The 21,934-nt window shown below is 50.0% G+C and overlaps 1 protein-coding gene across 1 annotated transcript; it reads right to left on the minus strand.

Moving 5' to 3' along the window:
* Fgr (FGR proto-oncogene, Src family tyrosine kinase) lies at positions 1-16,882 on the minus strand. Its single transcript, XM_032896652.1, has 13 exons — positions 16,687-16,882; positions 15,654-15,722; positions 13,769-13,971; positions 12,801-12,903; positions 11,510-11,608; positions 5,756-5,859; positions 5,473-5,622; positions 3,116-3,271; positions 2,820-2,999; positions 2,328-2,404; positions 1,917-2,070; positions 971-1,102; positions 1-883 (listed from the first exon to the last, which is right to left on the minus strand). The coding sequence occupies exons 3-13, from the start codon at positions 13,956-13,958 to the stop codon at positions 675-677; spliced, it is 1,554 nt and encodes a 517-aa protein (XP_032752543.1). The 5' UTR covers positions 13,959-13,971; positions 15,654-15,722; positions 16,687-16,882; the 3' UTR covers positions 1-674.
* Positions 16,883-21,934: the final 5,052 nt, after the last annotated feature.

The following is a 21,934-nucleotide window of genomic DNA, read 5'->3' on the forward strand; positions in this document are numbered from 1 at the left end:
TCGATCATCACTGTTCGTTCATAACGAATAAACACATTCAGACCACTCAGAGAGATGGCGAGCCTTCAATGGCTCTCTCCTTCAGACCTGGGCCTGGACCACAGCATCCAGTCGGAAGACCGGGGGAATCAAGCAGAGACGTCCCCTGCCTTTGTAACGTAGAGAAACCCAAGGGAACCTCAGAATTAAACTCTTAGGGTCTGGGCTGGAGCGGGCTGACAGGAGGTAGGAAAGCAGGGATAAGAGATAAGTGGAAGAAGAGAAATACAATTTTATAAATAACTAGACAATGTATGAGTATTTTTAGGAGATGGGGGGGGACTAATGGTACGTAGGAGCCTAATGGGACAGGAAAAATGGTACTGGGGTCAGAGTGTACGAGAGATGAACTCTGAGCATCCATTTACTCCGTCTGTGAAATGACTGGGTGCCCTAGATTTTTGCATGGGGCATGGGTGGGAAGGGAAGAAAGAGTGCTTGGGGCCAGCGAAGGTAAGAGATGAATTTCTAGTCTCCATTTGCACCCTCTGTAAAATGGCTTCAGAGCTTTGGACTTTTTCTGACGTGCTAGGATTCCACAGGGTTCCAAGTCTCGGGGGCACTGGGACCAGAGTGCCCTGGGGATTGGCAAGGGTTAGTACATAGTCCCAGAGGGTCACTGATACCCAGTCAGGCTATGTCTGGTCTCCGGGCTGATACTGTGGTTCTGTGGAGGTGAAATAGTCTTCCAGGAAAGACTGCAGGTACTCAAAGGTGGGCCTCTCCTCTGGATCCAGACGCCAGGTCTGCTCCATGACTTCATACAGGGATACTGGGCATCCCGGAGGGCATGGCATGTGGTAGCCGTGCTCTACCTGTTCCAACACTTCCCGGTTGTTCATACCTGTGGAGTGGAGCCCTGTCAGCCAGCGGAAGGAGCAGAGGTGGAGAAGGCCCTTCCCCATGGCCACGCCCCCAACTCCCGGCTCACCTGGGTATGGAACTCTGCCCTTGGTGATCAGTTCAGTGAGCAGAATCCCAAAGGACCACACATCTGACTTGACAGTGAATCTGCCAAAGAGAGCAGCCTCTGGGGCTGTCCACTTGATGGGAAACTTGGTTCCTGGAGATATTGGGGAAGAAGGTAAGGTTAATGGGGGGCGGGGAGTCCTAGAACTGCTAGATTAAGAGAATGAGGACTTTAGGATTGGATATCTTGGGGACCCCGAGCATAGAGGTCTCTGTGCACAGCAGAAAAGACCTGCTACTTTCTACACATGGTTTTCCTTCTCAAGATAAGATATTCGAATGTCTCTAGCCTTTACTAAGTGCCGGTCACAGTTTCATTTGTCTTGGTTTAGGTTTTATGGTGCTGGGGAGAAAATTTAGTCCCCTTTCCACTAAGCAAGCATTCTCCCACTGAGTGATAGCCCCCAGGACCCGGTATTATTTTAGGCAATACGTCAATTAACACATCAAGCCCTCACTACACTGACCTCACCTTACCAGTTAGGAAAAGAGGATGGTGAACAAGTCCTCAGCCCAGCTAGCACAGCCAACCTAGTGGCTAGGATCATGCTAGGCATTCTGGTTACAGATCCGGTGTTGTTACACTCATCGTCTTCTGTTTAAGACTTAGCGACTTAGCAGTGCCTGGTACTTACTCAGAAACTGGTAAGTGCTTATCTTCTTATTGTGGACTAAGTGTTTCCACTTTATAGATCAGGAATGGCAACTCATGGAAGTTAGGTGACTCAGGGCATGGGGGTAAAGCTGGTGTTTGCAGGGGAGACTTGAACTCAGAACTACATTGGATTTACCTCAGGATTGGGGGCGTGTGGGATCATCAGGGATGGGGAAAGGTCTCTGATTCTGTGGGGTGCATGGCTAAGCCTTCGAGTTTTCGATCTCTGGGGAGGTAGGGAGAGGCCGTTCACCTTGTTGGGGGTGGTACTCATCGTCCACTATGAGGCGTGCCAGCCCGAAGTCAGCGATCTTGCATATTAGATGTTCCCCCACCAGGATGTTGGCTGCTCTCAGGTCTCGGTGGATATAGTTCATGCGCTCCATGTAGGCCATGCCCTCTGCTACCTAGGAGGGAGGGAGGGAAAGGAAGCGAGAGGCAGGGACTAGCATGGGCTCACAACACCATAATCACACCATTCCCGATAGACACCTCACCCCAACCCCACCGCTGCCCGGAGCACATGGAGAGACTCAACAGCATCTTCCTGCCTCAGATCTCAGAGCTCAGGCTAGGCTGCAGTGTTAGTGTATGAAGGCATATGGGTTTATGGAAGGACAGTAGGAGAGAGGTCTGGGAGGTGAAGCCCGCTGGTCCAGCTTACCTGGGCAGCCATGTCCACTAGATTGGGCAGCATCAAGTTGTGACCCTTTCGATCCTTTAGGAAATCCAGCAAGCTACCTAGGGAGAAGCAGCCAGAAAATCAGCTGCAAGGCCTTACTCCCAACGAGCCTTCTCTACACTGGCCTTGCCCTTACCTAGCCTCCCTCTGCCTCCCTCCCTCCCGGTTCTTGGTTCTTTCACCTAGATCAACTTTCCTGTTCTGTCTCCACCTCCGAACCCCTGGACACGACCACTTAGACTCCTCTCCAGGTTCTCTCTCCATCCCAGAGCTTGCTCTGGTATGCTCAAAGGGATCCACTAGTTGGCTAAGTACCTTCTAGCAAGAGGAGGCCCCGCCCCCGCAACAGTCCCCACCCCCGCAACAGTCCCCGCCCCCTACCTGCCCCGCCCCCTAACTATACAGACAGTTCCTTCACAGGTGGTAGCCTGGGTCCCACCCATCCAAACCCTGCCTCTCACCCTGCCCCCTCACCATAGCACATGAACTCTGTCACAATATAAATGGGTTCCTCTGACACCACCGCGTACAGCTGCACCAGCTTGTCGTGCCTCAGCAGTTTCATGATCTGTGCCTCCTCCAGGAAGGCCTTCGGGGACATGGTGCCTGGTTTCAGCGTTTTCACTGCCACCTTTGTGCTGCAGTTCCACGTGCCTGCTCGGTGACCACATACTCGTCAAGTCTGGCTCCCCGCAAATCCTGTCCCTTTTCCCAGACCCCAGACAACCCCTCAGCACCCTCCATCCCCATCCCCAACCCCCATCTCCTACCTAGCCACACATCTCCAAAGCAGCCGGTGCCCAGCCTGCGGTCAAGCGCTATGGAGTTACGGTCGATCTCCCAGGCATCCTTAGCCAGGCCTAGAGTCTGGGGCTTCATGATCGTACAGGGTGCCGTGAGCAAGTAGCATAGACCGTCATTCACTTCTGGGGGAAGAGCAAACGAAAGGAGGTCACAAATGGGAGTGATGGATACTCTCCGAAATTCTACGACAGCCTAGCCTCAGACCTCAAGCTTAGCTGCCCGAGTGGAATATGGTGGCTCATGCTGGTGATTCCAGCACTCAGTAGGCTGAGGAAAGAGGAAGGAATTTGGTGCTAGTCTAGGCTACAGGGTCTAAAATCAATCAATCAATCAATCAATCAAACAATCCAGAGAAACGGAAATAGTTTACAGTTTGTTTTCACAAGCCAGGATTAAAAGGAGAGAGAGAGAGAGAGAGAGAGAGAGAGAGGAAAAGAAGGGCTGGAGAGATGGCTCAGAGGTTAAGAGCTCCAACTGCTCTTCCAGAGGTCCTGAGTTCAAATCCCAGCAACCACATGGTGGCTCACAACCATCTGTAATGGAATCTGATGCCCTCTTCTGGTGTGTCTGAAGACAGCGACAGTGTACTCATACATAAAATAAATAAATAAATCTTAAGAAAAAAAAAAGAAAGGAAGGAAAAGAAAGGAGGAAAGGAAAGAAGAAAGAAGCCAGGCAATGGTGGTGGAACACAACTTTGGTCTCAGCACTCAGGAGGCAGAGGCCAGCCTGGTCTACAGAGCAAGTTCCAGGACAGCCAGGGCTACAGAGAGAAACCCTGTCTTGAAAAACTGAAGGAAAAAAAGGTTTGTATTTGCAATTCAGTCCTTTGAGTAGGCGAACTTGTTGGTGCCCAAGGAAGGACGGGACACATAAGAGAGAAGATCTCGGGCTGGAGAGATGGCTCAGCGGTTAGGAACACTGACTGCTTCCAGAGGTCCTGAGTTCAAATCCCAGCAACCACATGGTGGCTCACAGCCATCTGTAATGAGATCTGATGCCCTCTTCTGGTGTGTCTGAAGACAGTGTACTTATATATAATAAATAAGTAATTAAAAAAAAAAAGAGAGAGAAGATCTCTGTGGAACCTTTATGGTCTTCCCAGCAGGTGGCCTCCAGCCAGGCCTTTAAGGACAGGACCAGTTCTGACAGGTGAAAACCGAGGTAACGTTCTGAGGCAAAACTGTGGGCATGAGCCCATTCCTGCCATGGACCTCCTGGGTCTACCCAGTCAAGATGAGAACACTAGGCAATGACGTTGCCTGACCGCCATGCTTGGGTTTTACTCCAGGACGGACCACAGTTGCTTAACCCCACAGCAGGCCTCGGTCTGGTCAGGACCATGCTGCCTCCTGCTCAGCTTTAGAATCTGTCTTCTGACCTCTCCTTCAGCCTTGTCCCTGACGTCCAGGTAGCACACAACAGCCAGAGAGTCTCCTCCCAGTTCTGCTCAGCTTCTGCAACCGACTGCTTAGAGCAGCAGTTCTCAAGCCGTGGGACATGAGCCCTCTGGGGGGGGCTGAAGGACCCTTTCACAAGGGTCACATATCAGATATCCTGCATATCATGTATTTGCGTTACGGTTCATAATGGTAGCAAAATCACCGTTGTGAAGTAACAATGAAATCATTTTATGGTTGGGGGCGTCACCATGAGGAACTGAGTTAAAAGGTGGCAGCATCAGGAAAAGTTGAGAATTGCTGGCTTAGAACCTAGGATGATGACTGCCTAGGAAGTACAATAGCATCAACATGGTGGCTCAGCAGGTAAAGGTGCCAGCCAGCAAGCGTGACCACCTGGGTTTGGTCCCTGGGACCTATGTGGTGGAAGGAAAGGACTTACTTCTCTAAGTTGTTCTCTGATTTCCACACATGGCGTGCGCACACACGCGTGCACACACACACACACAATTGCACACACGCAATGAGAGAGAGAGAGACAGAGACAGACAGAGACAGAGAGAACAGCAAAGGCCCCACAAAGTCTCCATGGACCGGAACCAGCAAGATTTTGCTCAGCGGGGAAAGGTGACTCCTGGTCACCCCAATGACCTGAACTTCCACAGCTTGTCCTCTGACACCCACGAGCCCCTCCCCCCAAATAAATAAAATGTAAATTTTTTCGAAAGTTCCCACAGGCTTAGGGCTGCAAGCATTAGGAGGTATTGCTATGTCAGGCCTCGGTGTCCTCAGAATCCACGCAGAGCAGGACCCTAGCCTGGGGACACGCATCCTTGGCCTAGCTGCTACTTCTTCAGGAGGTCTTTTATTCTCTAGGCCTCAGTCTCCCCTTCGTGACCTCCTGGTCACACTGAGCAGCTCACCCATGTAGTGCCGCACCAGGTCCTGCACGGATTCGAACTGGGCCCGCGTGGTGATGTAGTAGCCACCCATGTCCAGCTTTCGGATCTTGTAATGCTTTATGTGGTCGCCTCTGTTCTGGTCCCAGTCACGGATGGACAGGGAGTAGGCACCTGGGTGGAAAGGGTCCGTTTAGTCCTCTTCCCCCTCAGACTTAGAGCAGGAAGAGGCCCCGAAGGCAGTTTCCAGAGTCCATCTTAGTTAGGTCCGCCTCTCCCGCTGTCCCAATGGCTGGTACCAACCCACCTTTGGTGGTCTCGCTTTCCCGAATGAGAAAGGCCCCCTGAGGGTTGCCATCGGAGAGAAGCTGCCTCTCTGCGTCCTTTCTGCTGATCTTTCCGAAGTACCACCTGTCGGGAAGAGCAGGCAGAATCAGGCGCATCCTCTCTAAACAACAGTCCACCTTCCCATCTTCCCCGGGAAGTCACCGCACAAGCCGAGCCTCAGTTTCCCCATCTGACAAATGGACTGTTATAATCTGCTTCATGACTTGAGTATAAGGATCCCAGAGAAGGGGAATGGAAAAGGGTCTGGCACACAGGGTGGATACCTAAGATTCTCTTTTCTTTTCTTTTTTTTTTTTTTTTTTTTTTTTTGTTCTTTTTTGAGCTGGGGACCCAACCCAGGGCCTTGCACTTCTTAGGCAAGCGCTCTACCACTGAGCTAAATCCCCAACCCCAAGATTCTCTTTTCTACTGGTGTCTCTTGAATTAAAATTGTTAGACTCTTCCTGGTGTGGTGGTTTATACCTCCAGTAATCGGAGGCAAAGGCAGATGCCCCTCTGAGTTTAAGGCTACCCTGGTCTACACAGCAAGTTCTAGGCCAGCCAGGGCTACAAAGTGAGACACTCCCTTAAAAACAAAAAGGGAGAGGACAGAGCATGGTGGTTCAGGCCTTTAACCCTTGCACTCAGGAGGCAGAGGCAGGTGGATCTCTGAGTTCAAGGCCAGCCTGGTCTACATGGTGAATTCTGGGACAGCCAGGGTTACAAAACAACAACGAAACAAAACAAAAACAAAACAAAACAAAACAAAAAAACCAAAAAAAAAAAAAAAAACAAAAGTGAGCCTTAGAAGTCAGGGGTAGCAAGCGCAAGGCCCTGGATTCGGGCCCCCGCTCCGAAAAAAAAAGAAAAAAAAAAAAAAAAAGAAGTGGGTGGTAGCATATGCCTTAGGCACCAGCAGGCAAATGTTCCAAATCAGTCAAGGCTTCGTAGTAAGACCTTATATCATCAAATCACCCAACCAACCAATCAACCAACAAACAAAAATTGGTAGAACCCAGCCATCAGTGACCTTTTCAGGTACCCCAGGGTCCTTGACTCATCTCTCTAGAACTCTCCACAACCCATTTTACAGACAAAGAACTCGAGACTCAGAGGGGAGCTGACTTGCCCGATGAATGCTGTCTGAGACATCTGTAGTCCTAAGCTAACTGTGTGTGTACCTGGTGGATTGGGGGGGGGGGAGGGGGGCGGACAGATGTGACCACGTGAGCTGCAGAAGACTCTGTTGTTATCTGATCACTAAATTGACTGTGCTGTGTGGGCTCCAGAGAAAGGAGCATGGTTTTCAAATCAAGGGAGGTGAAGATACCTGGACACTAGCATAGCCCCCCAACCCACGGCAAATCTGGGAGACAGATGGTGGCCTTGGCAAATGGTGTGCCTAGGAAGCAAGAAGGATTGAAGCGCTATGCCAAAGTTTTTCAAGGTCCTCTTTCAACCCTGGCACAGTGGTGCACGCCTATGACCCCGGCACTCAGGATGGGCAGAGGCAGGAGGATGGATCTCTGTGAGTTCAAGGCCAGCCCAGTCTACAGAACTAGTTCTAGGACAGCCAGAGCTACACGAAGAAACTGTCTCAAAAAAGGCAAAAACTTCCTTAAAGATCGGCAGGTAAGTCAGCACCTAGGAGGATGAGATTCTAAGTGTGAGGTAGCCTGTGCTACATCGCAAGACCTTGCTTCAAAATAAAAACCAAGCCTTAACAGACTGGGTACTTCCTTTGTGTAGATGACAACCCTGAACATAAATAGACTTGCTTATAATATTCAGTGAGAGGTGCTGCGTTTAAACTCATAAGACAGATGAGGAACTGAACCAGCTACTTAGTGGTTAAGCAGCTTGCCTGAGGCCACACTGTGACTTCAAAACAGGAACCCAAACTATATCGCCTCTCAGGCCTGGGCTCTTTTTTTTTTTTTTTTTTTTAAGATCTATTCATTTATTATATATAAGTACGCTGTAGCTGCCTTCAGAAGAGGGCATCAGATCCCATTACAGATGGTTGTGAGCCACCATGTGGTTGCTGGGATTTGAACTCAGGACCTCTGGAAGAGCAGTCAGTGCTCTTAACCACTGAGCCATCTCTCCAGCCCAGGCCTAGGCTCTTAACCAGGACTCCATACAAAGCACTTTAGACAGCAGCATGCTACCCAAGCTGTGGGAGCAGCTGATCCAAACCCCCGTGACCACTGCCACCCCGCCCTTACATTGTCCTTCATGCTTTCCGTCCCTATCCACAATACGGCCTCCTTCCTATGCTCTGGACTTGCCCATGTCCCTCTGCTCAAGAAACCCCATCTCACCCATAAACAGCCCCCTGAAACTGTCTATCCTTCAATCTCCAAACACATGGTACCTTCCTTCCTCTTTCCTAGAAGGAAGAAGTTCTGAGTCCTACATTGGTGTATTTTAAAGATGCATTTCTTTGATATTACTGCACATGCATGTGCGTGAAAGTGTCCATTGGGGCAGGAAGAGGGCATCAGAGTCCCGGGAACGGTAGTTAATGAGGGCTATGAGTCCTCATGTGGGTGCTAGGAATTGAACTCAGGACCTCTGGAAGAGCCACCAGTGCTCTTAACTGCTGAGCCATCTCTCCAGCCCCTTACTTTTTTCTTTTTCCACAAAAATAAAAAACATCGCTTTTTCTGTATTTATTTTGTGTGTGTGTGTGTGCGTGCACATGATGCTGTTACAAAGGAGTGGAAATCAGAGGACAGATCTGTGCATGCTGGTCCCTCCTTTCACCCTGTGGGTTCTGGAGGTCAAACCCAGGTGGTCAGGCTTGACAACAAGTGTCTTTACCCGCCGAGCCATCTTCTGCATGCTTGGCCCTGGCCTCTCAGCTCACCTTCACTTAGACCCACATTTTCCCTTTCGAGACAATTCTTCCTCCCCTCCTACTAACTCTCTCCTTCCTGGACTCTGCTGTCGGGCCCTGTTTTTACATCCCAGGTGACAAAGGTGCCTTTTGAGGGTCACCCCATGGCCAAGGATGAGCCTTAAATACCCCTCCCCTGTTTTCAGGATTTCCCCTTCGGCCTTGGATGTTCTGCATTGGCCTGGCTTCTTCTCCAAGGTCATCCCCAGAGTCAAATCCCAGGACCACTGTGTCTCCTTCTCTTCCTCCTTCATCCTGCTCGGCAGCTCTGAGTGCCATCTCTACTCAGGCGGGGTCTAGTTCTCGCCAGCACCAGTGTTTCATCTGCCAGGGCTACCGGGAACAAATGACAGAGTCTTGGGGACAATAGGAATAGGTGCCCCTTCCTCTGGGATCCTGAAGTGGCATGGCCAGGCATCTCTCCTGCACAGTGCAACCCCGTGGTCTAGCTTCTGGCAACTTCTTTCAGCTGTTACCGTTCCTCTCTACAAACCACAAAACAACAATCCCCAGGGGCTTCCACCTGCTCCTGTGTCCCCCATCTTATCAACTGACACTACACCTAACTTGCTTCTTCAGAAGATCCTGGATCATCCAGTTCTTTTCACTTCCCAGAGTCCATGTCCTGAGAACTCTCACTCTGGTTTTGGAGATGCAGTCTCATGCAGCCCAAACTATCCTCAAATGCTGGAATGGCAGGCACAATGCTACTAAGCCACCAACCATACTGTAGGCTGGTTTTGTGTCAACTCGACACAAGCTAGAGTCATCAAAGAGAAAGGAGCCTCCACTGAGGAAATGTCTTCTTGAGATTCAGCTGTATGGCATTTGCTCAGTTAGTAATCAATGCAGAGGGGCCCAGCCCATTGTGGGTAGGACCATTGCTGGGCTGGTAGTCCTAGGTTCTATAAGAAAGCAGGGGCTGGAGAGACGGCTCGGTGGTTAAGAGCACTGACTGCTCCTGAGTTCAAATCCCAGCAACCATCTCTAATGAGATCTGAAGCCCTCTTCTGGTGTGTCTGAAGACAGCTACAGTGTACTTATATATAATGAATAAATAAATCTTTAAAAAGGAAGAAAGAAAGAAAAAAGAAAGAAAGAAAGAAAGAAAGAAAGAGAGAAAGAGAGAAAGAAAGAAAGCAGGACAGGCAAGCCGGTAAGCAGCACCCCTTCATGGCCTCTGTGTCAGCTCCTGTCTCCGGGTTCCTGTCCTGTTTGAGTTCCTGTCCTGACTCCCTTTGGTGATGAACAGCAATGTGGAGATGTAAGCCACCCTTTCCTCCTCAACTTGCTTTTTGATCATGGTGTATTTTTGCAGCGAAAGCATCCCTAACTAAAGACATGCGCCCAGCCCAGTTCTTCAAAAGTCCCTTCCATCATTTGTTTTCACAAACGTATGGGACGAGTCGTGAGGATAGCCTTTTGGGGAGGAGGAATGGATGAAATCTAGGACCTTGCTCATGTTAAACTGTACTCCAGCCCCTCTGTAAGAGCAGTCAGTGCTCTTAACCGCCGAGCCGTCTCTCCAGCCCGAAGCCAATGTTCTTAATCACTGAGCCATCTCTCCAGTGCAACAGTTTTTAGGTTTTAAAAGATTAATTTGGAGGTTGGGGATTTAGCTCAGTGGTAGAGCACTTGCCTAGCAAGCGCAAGGACCCAGGTTCAGTCCCCAGCACCAAAAAAAAAAAAAAAAAAAAAAAAAAGATTAATTTGGCTGGACAGTGGTAGCACACACTTTTAATCCCAGCACTTAGGAGCCAGAAGCAGGCAGATCTCTTTAAGTTCAAGGCCAGCCTAGTCTAGAGAGAGTTCCAGGACAGGCGATGCTACATAGAGAACCCTGTCTCCAAAAACAGACAAAGGATATTATTATTATTATTATCATTATCATTATTATTATGATACATGTGTGAGTATTTGCTCTGTGTGTGTGTGTGTGTGTGTGTGTGTGTGTGTGTGTGTGTGTGTGTGCCTATAAAAGCCAAAAGAGGGTGTCGGATCCCATTAGAGTTAGAGGTACAGATGGTTTTGAGCTACCTGTCCAGTGCTGGGAAGAGTAGCAAGCATCGTTGACCACTGGGCCATCTCTCTAGTTCCCGCCCATTATAGGCTTTAAAGCTCATGGGTAGTAATCCCTGGCCACATCTCCCACTCTCAGGAATTCTTACACACTTTTCCTTTATAAATCTATACCCTCTCTGCTAAGATAGATAGACAGACACATAGATACATAGGAACATACATACATACATACATACATACATACATACATACATATATACATACATAGATTTTGCCATAATGTTACTGTTACAGATAGGCAAGGTGTATACCGGCTAGCACACGGTATATGTCCAGCGGGGTTCATACACCAGCTCCATTGGTTACCTACTAGGAAAACTTGGGCGGAATATTCACTTTCTCTGAACTCCAGCTTCCTCATTTGATGTTTTATTTTTTAAAACAAAGTCTCCCTGTGTGACCGGCCTGGAACTCACTATTGTGGACTAGGCTAGCCTCAAACTCAGAGACAAATGCACAAGCCTCTCCCTTGCAAGTGCTAAGATTAAAGATCAGCCCCTCCACCCCTGGGCAGCTTCCCCATTTGTAAAACAGAACAATAGGGTTTCTATCTGAACCACACAGAAACGCCTCAGTTATAGAACACGGCACCTGCTGTGCTATCTGTGGTTATTGTCACCCTTGTCTTCTTCTTATACTATTGTACGTGAGGAGGGGCGCTCAGAGTGGGCCTCCTCATTTCCTAAGAGATGGCCTTGGAAGTTAACAACCAGGGTTTTCCCCCACAGGGCTGGCCCCAACTGTACTCACTCTTCAGCCTGGATGGAGTCCACGGGAGCTACATAGTTGCTGGGAACATAGCCCGTGCGTCCGGAGCTCAGGGACCGGGCCTCCCACCAGTCATACTCCCTGTAAAGATGGGGGACACGGAGGTAGTCAGCAGCACCTAGGGTCCAGGTCGGGCCACATTAGCTGGAGGGGGGCCTGGCCAAATCTCACTTTCCACCCCCTCCCCACTCTAAGAGCTTTACTTTGCCTGTCTCCCAGCCACTGAGGCTGCCCTAGCTGTTTTCTCTGAAAAAGGATTCTGTTTGAGAATTCCCAGGCTTGTTTCTCTTGTTCTTCCACTGAGCAGATGCCATGAGCGCTGACTAGGTTTCCCCCCCCGACTGGAAATTCCCAGAGGCTGCAGATGAACTTCTTGGATAAAATTCAGTCTTTAAACATTCATGGATTCTGACCTGCCTCTCTCTCCAACTCCTACCTTCTATTCTTTTGTTTGCTTGTTTGCTTCTTTGTTTGTTTGTTTGTTTTTCAAGACAGGGTTTCTCTATGGAGCCCTAACTCCTGGAACTTACTCTGTAGACCAGGCTGGCCTTGAACTCACAGAGATCCAACTGCCAAGTGCTGGGATTAAAGACACGCACACCACCACCCACCAGTTATTTTTTTTTAATTGTTAGTTTTTAGTGTGTGTGTGTGTGTGTGTGTGTGTGTGTGTAGATCAAAAGATAACTTGCAGAAGCAATTTTTCCCCTTTCACCATGTAATGGGTGGTCTAGGGGTCACACTCACATGGTCAGGCTTGGTGGCAGGCACCCTTACCCATCTGGAGCCACCTGCCCATCCCTGCAGCTCATTCGTGACGACTTACCCATATACAACCTCTCGGTGCTCTTTAGAAATCATTGTTTGGTCTTATTTTCTCTTTTCTCACCTCTTCCTGCACTGTCTGCTTATTTTTCTAGTCTCAGCTTATAAACCTCTAGGAAGCCTTCCTCAATCACAGCTACCCTGGGGGACTAGGTTTAGTATTCTGCTGGTGTCTCAAGTCCTTCATCTTCCCTCTTCCCACAATCACCCAGGGTTTCCTTGTTATCACCACTTCTTTTCAGGGCTATGGATGGAACTCAACGCCCACATGCTCGTCCAGTTTTCCACCACTGAGTTTTGCTCCCAGTCCGGGAACTTCCTTGGCATGCTTATATGTCCCCATCTGGCTGGAGCTTTCTAGCCGAGGACTAGAGTTCCGTCCTCTCTGGGACTTGTTCCCAGCCCAGGCCAGGTCCTCAGTCGGGTAGCCCTGTCACTTGTCACTTACGTATTGTTCAGGATGTGGAACTTCTCGCCTTTGGTGAAGGTGAGGTCATCCCCTGTCCTGGCCTCATAGTCATACAGGGCGACGAATATGGTCACTCCCGTCCCTGCAGAGACAGAGCTGCTCAGCAGTGTAGGGTTAGAAGGGGGAACCAAGGAAGCTGCATCCCAGATTCCAGGTCCCTGCCCAGGCACTGCTTCTCCCTGCTGCCATAGTGTCCCTGAAGGAGTTCGGGACACGTGGGGTTTCTGGTTTGGGTTTTATAGCTTGTCCATCTTACCCTGGAAAATGACTAAGTGCTTCCCCACCAAGAAAACTCTTCTCACCTTCTGAAGTGGCATGTAAGAGGCTAGAAGTGTGTGTGTGTGTGTGTGTGTGTGTGTGTGTGTGTGTGTGTGTGTGTGTGTGTGTAGGGGGGGGAGAGAAACAGAGAGATACAGACACATACAATACAGAGAAACACAAATAAAGAGATCCAGAGAGACAGACAGACAGAGACACAGAGAATGAGAGTGAGTGAGAGAGAGCCAGAGAGAGAGCCAGAGAGAGAGAGAGAGAGAGAGAGAGAGAGAGACAGAGAGAGAGAGACACAGAGAGAGAGAGAGAGAGACAGACAGACAGAGAGAGAGACAGAGAGAGAGACAGAGAGACAGAGAGAGAGAGAGCGAGAGAGACAGAGAGAGAGAGAGAGAGAGAGAGAGAGAGAGAGAGAGAGAGAGAGAGAGAGTTCTGCCTCTCTGCCAAATGGAAGGGTTCTCTTGTTCTCTTTGCTACTTGCCATTATTGCCGGAGTCTCTCTTTGATGTGAACAGAAAAAGACCCCAACTGGGCTCCTAGGGTAGATCCACACACACTGACTTAGCTACTTGGAGTTAGAGAATAGGGCTGTCTCCTATATCATTCTAGAGGCTTCTAAGGACAAGTCTGAGTCTCCCCTTTCTTTAGTTTCCCCCAGAACCCTAGAGACCCACCAGAGACACTTCTTATGTTGCCAACATTAAGGAAAGCAGGGCTGATGGGCTGAGGCGAGATGGACGAAGACCGGCCTTGAGTAGGGTCAGGGTAATAGCGTTCTTCAGCGCCTTGGCTCCGGAAGTCCCCTTCCAGGCCAACATCCTCCTTGGGTGCAGGCTCTAACTTCTTGCAGAACACACAGCCCATTCCAGGTGTCCTGCTGCAGAAGGGAGACAGGCCTCATGATTCAGGGTCCCTGGCTGGTGTACCACCACCCTAAGCACGCAGGCGTGTATGGGCACATACGTTCACATAAGCATGGAGTTTCCACTCTCTGGCCCAAATTGGGGTCTTTCCAAGTAAGGGCCACCTTTGGCCTGCCTCCTGGCTGTGTCCTGGTTTAGAGAGAATCTGTGGCTTTCCCCTGCCTCCAGGGCAACAGCTCAGATGGATTTCTGCCTCAGGATGTTGCTGTGTTGGCTCTGTCTTCTTTATTGGTAATGAGCTACAGGGTCTGTATTTCAGGCTGGCTTCGAACTCGCTCTGTGTCCTGATCACTCTGCTTTCACCTCCTAATGGCTGAGGCACTTCTAGCTTTTCAGACAGGGTCTCACTGTATGTGCCTGACTCGTCTAGCGCTCACCCCGTGGAGTTGGCTGGCCTTGAGCTGACAGAGATCTGCCCGCCTCTGCCTCCCGAGTGTTGAGATTAAAGATGTGCGCCACCGCTCCTGGTTGGGTTTGTTTGCTTATTTGTTTTTAATTCATTTCTTTTTCGTGCGCTGGCTGTTTCTCCTGCACGTACGTCTATGCGTCATGCTTATGCCTGGTGCTCAGGGAAGCCAGAAAATGGCTCTGGACCCCCTGGAACTGTAGTTACAGACAATTGGGAGCCATTGTGTGGGTGCTGGGGACTGAACCTGGGGTCCGTGAAAAAGCAACCCGTTCTCTTAACTGAGCCATCATCTCTCCGGTCTTAGGCTTTTATGCCCTTTGACCCCTGTTGCTTTGACGCATTGGGTTTCCATGACTCCTTTACAGTGTTTCTTCTCCCGTGTGTGTGTGTGTGTGTGTGTGTGTGTGTGTGTGTGTGTGTGTGTGTGTGTGTGTGTGCAGTTTAGGGGTAGTGTTTCTGTGTATAGAAGAAGGTGCTGACTTTGGGACAAAGCTCGCCTGGTAGAGCGCTTCGCTAGCATGCGTGAAGTGTTGGATCAGATCCCCCAGTACTACGTAAACTCAGCCTGGTGGTGTGGCCCTGTGATCCCAGCATTTAGGAGAGGGAAGCGGGAAGATCAGAAATTCAAGGCCATGCCGGGCTGCAGTATCAAATTTCAGGGGAGCTTGAGGTATAGAAGACCTCATCTCAAAAACAGAAATTGTCTGTACGTGTATTTCGTCATGTGTGTGTATGTCTATATAGATATGGTGGGCAAGTAAGTGTGTGTGTGTGCGCGTGTGTGCGTGTGTGCGTGTGTGCGTGTGTGTGTTTGCAGGTCTGTGTGACCATGGCTGTACACAGCTCTATGTGGAAGGTATGTGCCTGTCTCTGTGTGCGTGCGTGCGTGCGTGCGTGCGTGCGTGCGTGCGTGTGTGTGTGTGTGTGTGTGTGTGTGTGTGTGTCTCGTAATATGCATCTGCAAAGCTGTCTGTGTTTGTGAATGTTCGAGGCCAGAGTGCCTGCACCTGGAGATTCCCTGCAGAGGGGGATCAAGGCCATTTCCTGTCATGAGTCCAGCCTCCAGCCTCTCAAGCTGCCTCATTCTGGCTCCTCTCTCCGTTTCCTAGCAACAGGGCCCTTGGAGGAGGAGGGGGCTGGAAGGCCGGCTTTGCAGGGGCCCAGAAAGGCCATCCCTACCCTGTTTCCTGACCCTGAAAGCCTCAGCGCACTCTCCACCCTACTCACCCCACAGGCCCCTACTCCTGGGTCAGTAGGACTGATGCATGGTCCCTGGGGGCGGGGGGTGCCGGAAACCTGAGGGTGAGAGAGAACAGCGGCAGAGATAAAGCAAGCCTCGTCAGTATTTCTGCCAGCCAGCTGCCCAGATCCTACCTTCCTCAGAAGCCAGAAGGCCTGAGCTCCGGTCCATCCTGATGTCTACCTTCGTTTCCTCTCCCACCACTCCTGGAACATTTGCATATCCATCCCCAAGTAGGACACACCAGCTGTGCCAGCTCTTGCACACTCTGTCCCACCGGAGATGTGGCAAGAAGACACACATGGGCACAGTCACGCAGCATCACGGCGGATGCTACAGTGTCCTTGCCGACACCACTGCACAGTCTCACTGCTCTTGGATGAGATCTGGTGCCCGACATCACGCACACATCTGTCCATCTGTGTACATGTGCACATACATATATGTACATGTATACTCTCGGACGCCCCTCAGGTTGGCACACACACTCCGTCTTGTTCTCAGGTTCGTCTTTCCCACTGAAGTACTCCCAGGCTGTGCCTAGCTCCCTGGATCCTAGTCGGTCAAGGTCTCCCAAAAATGAGCCTGCCCTGCCCCCATCTTGGATCAATCCCAGCAGACTATGCTCACCTCTTGTGCCAGGATGAAAGTGACAGTCTCCTACAGACCAGGGTTAGGGAGAAGCTGGGGCCACTATAGTCTCTTGAAGAGATCTGGGAAGTAGCCAAACTTTCCCCAGCAGCTCTGTTCTGTGAGCAACTCCACCAGAGGGTCATTGAGCAAGGGGTCCTCACCCCACCCCACCCCACCCCCACCCCCACCCCACCCTCTGCCGGAAAAAACTCCGCCATTGCAACACTCAGGGAGGAACTGCCTGGGGAGAAGCCAGGTTTCCTAAGATGTGACAAGTCTAGCTTTGTAGGGTGTAGCTAGTTCAGGGACAGCCAGTCAGGGTCCCCCACGGGTGGCCTGAAGATCACAGCTCCCATCCAGTTCACCCCCTCTTGCCACCATACTCACCTCTTCCAGGAAACCTTTCTTCCTGGACCGAATAGGCCTAGTTGCTGGTGTCTGGTTCAGTCACCCCAGAGTCCTAAACTACATCCTGGCTCCTCTCACCCTTTACCAAAAACATCATCTGTGTGTTGAGGTAAAGAGTTAGCTTGCGTGTGGTGAGCTGTGAGGCAGGCTGTGGCAAGAGGCCGGTCCAAAACAGCTTCTACTCACTCAACCTTACTGAGATGGTCACCTCAGGATTCCCCCACCCCAGGGAGTGAGGGACCAGTATGTCTGAGAGGGCCCAGCCGGCTATGCTGTTTAGGTAGGGGAAGCGGGTGGGGGAGGATGTGGAGGGAAGAGAGCCCTCCCCGCCTCCACCAGGGCCTAGCTGAAGAGGATTCAGAGAAGAGGAGAGATAATATAAAAGCAAGGGCCATAGGCGAGAGCAAAACTCCTCTCACAAAAACACAAACATAGGCCTCAAAGCCTGTACCGAGCTCCACTGGTCTCCAGTTACCGCAGCTCAGACATTATGTAATTTCTCGGCAACACACAGGTCATAAAGACTCTAAATTCATCCATACTGATTTCCAGAGACACGCATCTGTGACTGTATCATACAAAACACCAACCTACAGTCCTCATCCATTACACACGTGTGCGCGCACACATTACATGTGTACATACACCCACCGTGGAACCTCTCCACAAGAAAAGTAAGTTAAAAATAATAGCCCCTTCCTGGGTATCTACGGCCGCTTTAAACACTTTGACTCTACCTCATTTCGCCCTCCCCACAAACCCAGTTTTAAATATTATTATTAAGGAAGTAACTGAATCATGGGGATGCTTAGGTATTTGCCTAAGGTCATGAACGTGAGGAATCCCATCATTTGGGAGCCCTTTCCCTGCCTGGCCTGTAGCTGAGAAAGAGTCGTAGTGGTTCCTGAAATCATATGCAAATGCCTGCTAGGACCAGCTGGGGTGTAAGCACACTCCCCCGGAGACCCAGCCCTACCCAGAGAGCTCCTCTGTAGGATACAAACTTACACAGCCCGGCAGCCCTCAGTAGGCACAATGTTGCCACTTGCAATAAATAACACCCAAGCGTATAATGCTAGAGCATATCCCTCACAAGGGAGACCCCATAATCTGCCTGCCAGTGAAAGAGGAAGGTTCTAAGGGAAGTTCTGTGGGCTGAACTGGAGTACTGCCGAGGTGACAGGGTAGCCAGCGGGCAAATTTGGACAGCCCTCAGGGCTCTGTCACACCCAGAATTTAAGGGCACTGTGGTCCTAAGTGGACCTGGCTTTTTCTGGTATGAGTATACTGAAGGACTCAGGCATGGTGACAGGGGATGTGTTTGAGGCGCAGTGCAGGGGAAGAACCACGCTGAAAATGACCACCTGAACCAATGGAAAGATGGGGAGAAAAAGAGGCAGAGACGAGAAATAGAGAGAAACCGTGAAAGGCGCAGGCAGCTAGGGAGGTGAAGAGAGAGAGATGGGGTGGTGTGCTCATAAACTGATTTTCAGGGGGTAAGGGGGACGGAAAGGAACCACAACAACAAAAAAACCCCAAGCTCCAATTTTGGAGCATTTGTTAATTTTCGTGGTGTAAATATTCCCACTGTGGCTGATTTAGAGCTACTGGAGTAACTTCCTGATGGCTGAGCCCGGGAAGGGAAGAGAATGAGCTCCCCTGAGTCGATGTCCCTGAGCCAGCAAGCACCTCACTGCCAAAGAGAACCCCGGCCGGAGACAAAGAGACAACATTCCAGGTGAAGAGTACCCCGGAAGACCAGTGTAGTGGTGCACCCCCGTAATCCTAGCATTCAAGTACATGAGGCAGGAGCATAGCAAGTGTGAGGCTGGTGTAGGCTACAGTGCAAGGCTTGGTGCTGTAGAATCCGGGGCTGAGGCTGTGGAGTGCTTGCCTATCGTGCACAAGGCCCTGGGTTCCATATTTGATCTCTGGGGGGAATCTGGAGGGGGGGGAAGAAGAGAGAGAGAGAGAGAGGAGGAGAGGGAGGGAGGGAGAGAGAGAGAGAGAGAGAGAGAGAGAGAGAGAGAGAGAGAGAGAGAGAAGAGAGAGAGAGAGAGAGAGAGAGAGAGAGAGAGAGAGAGAGAGAGAGAGAGAGAAAGCAGTGAGGATATAGTTAAGCAGTATGGCATTAACCTAACATGCCTGAAGCCAAAAATGCTAGCCCCAGTATTGAAGTGTGGGGGTAGAAAGATTGGGGAGATAAGAAAGATAGTTCAGTCCAGTTAGTTAGCGCTTGCTGTACAAGCCCCAAGGAGTTGAGTTCTACCCTTAGCACCCTGTAAAAGAAGCTGAAATCTCACATGGGCGTGGGCGAGTGAGGCAGGATGTCTGGGGCTCCCTAGACAGTTACTATACACTAGGTTCAGTGGGAGGTCCTGTCTGAGGAGGGCTTGGAGAGCTGTTCTGTCTGCTCCTCCAGAGGACCTGGGTTTGATTTTCAGCACCACAGGGTGATTCACATCTGTAACTCCAGTTCCAGGGGATCCAACATCTCGCTTCCATGGGTACCAGGTATGCAAAGGTTGTCCAAATGTACATGCAAGATGAAACACCCACATACATACTATTAATTTTTTTTTTTACTGGAGCTGAGGACCAAACCCAGGGCCTTGCACTTGCTAGGCAAGTGTCTACCACCGAGCTAAATCCCCAACCCCTAATTTTTTTTTTTTTTTTTTGAAGCAGGGTTTTTCTGGGTAGCCCCAGCTGTCCTGGAACTCGCTTTGTAGACCAGGCCTCGAATTCAGAGATCCGCTCGCCTCTGCCTCGTGGGATTAAATGTGTGTGCCACTATCGTCTGGCACATACAATAAATTTTTTAACTTTTTGTGACAGGGTTTCTCTGAAAAGTGTTTGCTGTCCTGAGACTCACTCTGTAGACCAGGCTGGCTTCAGACTCAGAGATCCACCTGCCTCTTCCTCCCAAGTGCTAGGATTAAAGGCATTTGCCACTACTGCCTGGCTTTTTTTTTTTTTTAACCACTTAAAAATATTTTTTTTAATGTGCATTGGTGTTTTGCCTGCATCTCTGTGCAAGGGTGTCAGATCACCTGGTACTAGGGTTACAGACAGTTGTGAGCTGCCACGTGGATGCTAGGAATTGAACCTGGGTCCTCTGGAAGAGCATCCAGTGTTCTTAACTGCTGAGCCATCTCTCCACACCCATATACTATACATATTTTTAAATTAAAAATTTTTGAATAAAAAAGGGAGCGATTTAGGAAGACATTGCATTGTCCACCGTACGGCATCCCTCCACATGCATGAACAGACACACCCATATCCACACATGGCATGTACATACATACACACATCAGAGGTGGGGGGAAGGGAGAGGGAGGGGGAGACCAGTCTAGACGAAGAGAGTCAAAGCTGGGTAGAGGGAGCTGGTTCTGTCCAATCAAGCATCTTTGTGAAAAGTCTCTCTCCCTCCTCCTCTATGACTTGATACCAAGCTCTAATTCTCTAGGGAGCCGTACTCTCCAGAAGTCTGGGTGGTGGTAACTATTAGTGAAAATGTGTTAATTTATTAAACGTTTACACAGTGACTGACATCGTGCCAAGAAATTTCTACACATGATCTCTTTAGTGACCTCCTGGGGCAGGTTTTAGTTTTAACCCTTGTTGGATTAGGACACTGAGGTACAGTGATCTTAAGTAACTTGGGAAGTGAAACAATACCGGCCAGTTTGGGCACCTTGGGCACTGTTCTATTTCACAATCTCTACAGAAGCGTGACCAACGTACCTCTCTGAGTGCCCATGGTGTGCCAGCTCTTACAATCAGAGTCTAAATCCTAGTTATGGCACAGAGCAAATGTGACCTGATCTCTTCTCTCTCTCTCTCTCTCTCTCTCTCTCTCTCTCTCTCTCTCTCTCTTTTCTCTCTCTCTCTCCGTGTGTGTGTGTGTGTGTGTGTGTGTGTGTGTGGATCAGGGAACAACTCATGGGAGTTGGTTCTCTCTTTCCACCATATGTGCTCTAGGGATCAAACTCAGGTTGTCAGGCTTGTTAGCATTAACCGCTGAGAAGCCATCTTGGATGAAGGATGAGGGCACAGGTCAATGGCCCTCCTGTCTCTCTTTCCTAGGTGGCAGTGAACTTGGGCTGCCTGCTAAAGTCAGAAAGGGTGCAGCACAAGTCATGGCCGCCAGCATTCTGTGCAAGCCAGAAGCATCGGTGTGTTTATGAATATGGGTGTTAGTTTTGTTCTGGCGTTAGGGTTTCAACCTAGGACTTGGTACACATCAGTCATCCACTCTACCACAGAGCTGAGCTCCAGCCCCAAATAAGTCTGATTGAAGGGAATCAGTTCAGCTGGGTGGTGATGACACACACCTTTAGTCCCAGCACTAAGGGAGGCAGAGGCCGGCAGATCTGTGAGTTTGAGACCAGCCTGGTCTACAGAGAGTTCCAGGACAGCCAGGACGACACAGAGAAACCCTGTCTCAAAACAAACAAACAAGAAAGAAAGAAAGAAAGAAAGAAAGAAAGAAAGAAAGAAAGAAAGAAAGAAAAGAAGTCTATTTAAGAGCCTTATCAAGATCGAAATCAGACTGTGGATCTCAAAGCTAAGGTCTAACCCTGGACCACAAAGCTGTCCACTTCAGTATTTGCCCTTGTTCAGTGTCAGTCCCTATATGGTAAGCATTTTTTCTCTCTCCTCCTCCCCACCCCCACCTCCGCTTCTGCTTTAGCTCTCTCTTGTCTTGTTCTTCTTCCTTCCCTCCCTCCTTTCTTCAAGGCATACGGGATCTGTCTGTGTAGCCCTCCCCTTGAACATGTGATCTTTGTGTCGCAGGGATTAAGTGCTCCACACCCCTCCCAGCTCTGGTCTTCGGGAGACTGTAGCCTCCGATGAAGGACAAGGCATCTGAACATTGAAGGACAAGGCATCTGAACATCCGGTTTCTCACCTGCGCCCTCTGGGCCCAGCAGCTGTGAGGATTTCACGAGAAGCTCAGTGTGCAGTGGCCAAGAGAGGCCGAGAACCGCAGCTGCAAAGAGGCCCCCAGGGGCACTTGGTCCACCCACCTTCTTGCATGTATCAGAAAAGCGACTTCCCTGAGAGGTCACACAGGCTAACAGAAGATTCAGATGACTGTGAGAGTCAGTCCACAGTTCTGTTCCTGGCATTGTGGCTGGACTCTCCGAAGCCTGGACAGGACCATGCTGTCCCTGACTGGTAAATGTCATTCTTCCCACACGGCCAATGGCCGACTAAA

The sequence above is a fragment of the Rattus rattus genome, chromosome 1 (genome assembly GCF_011064425.1).
Source record: "Rattus rattus isolate New Zealand chromosome 1, Rrattus_CSIRO_v1, whole genome shotgun sequence".
In the NCBI taxonomy this organism is placed as follows: domain Eukaryota; kingdom Metazoa; phylum Chordata; class Mammalia; order Rodentia; family Muridae; genus Rattus; species Rattus rattus.

Excerpts from the sequence above, each read along its gene's own strand:
- Fgr (XM_032896652.1), bottom strand. The coding sequence starts at position 13,958 with ATGGGCTGTGTGTTCTGCAAGAAGTTAGAGCCTGCACCCAAGGAGGAT. Across the intron at positions 3,000-3,115 it reads CTTTGGAGATGTGTGGCTAG|GCACGTGGAACTGCAGCACA; the intron begins GTAGGAGATGGG and ends GTCACCGAGCAG. Across the intron at positions 1,103-1,916 it reads TGAGTACCACCCCCAACAAG|GAACCAAGTTTCCCATCAAG; the intron begins GTGAACGGCCTC and ends CAATATCTCCAG.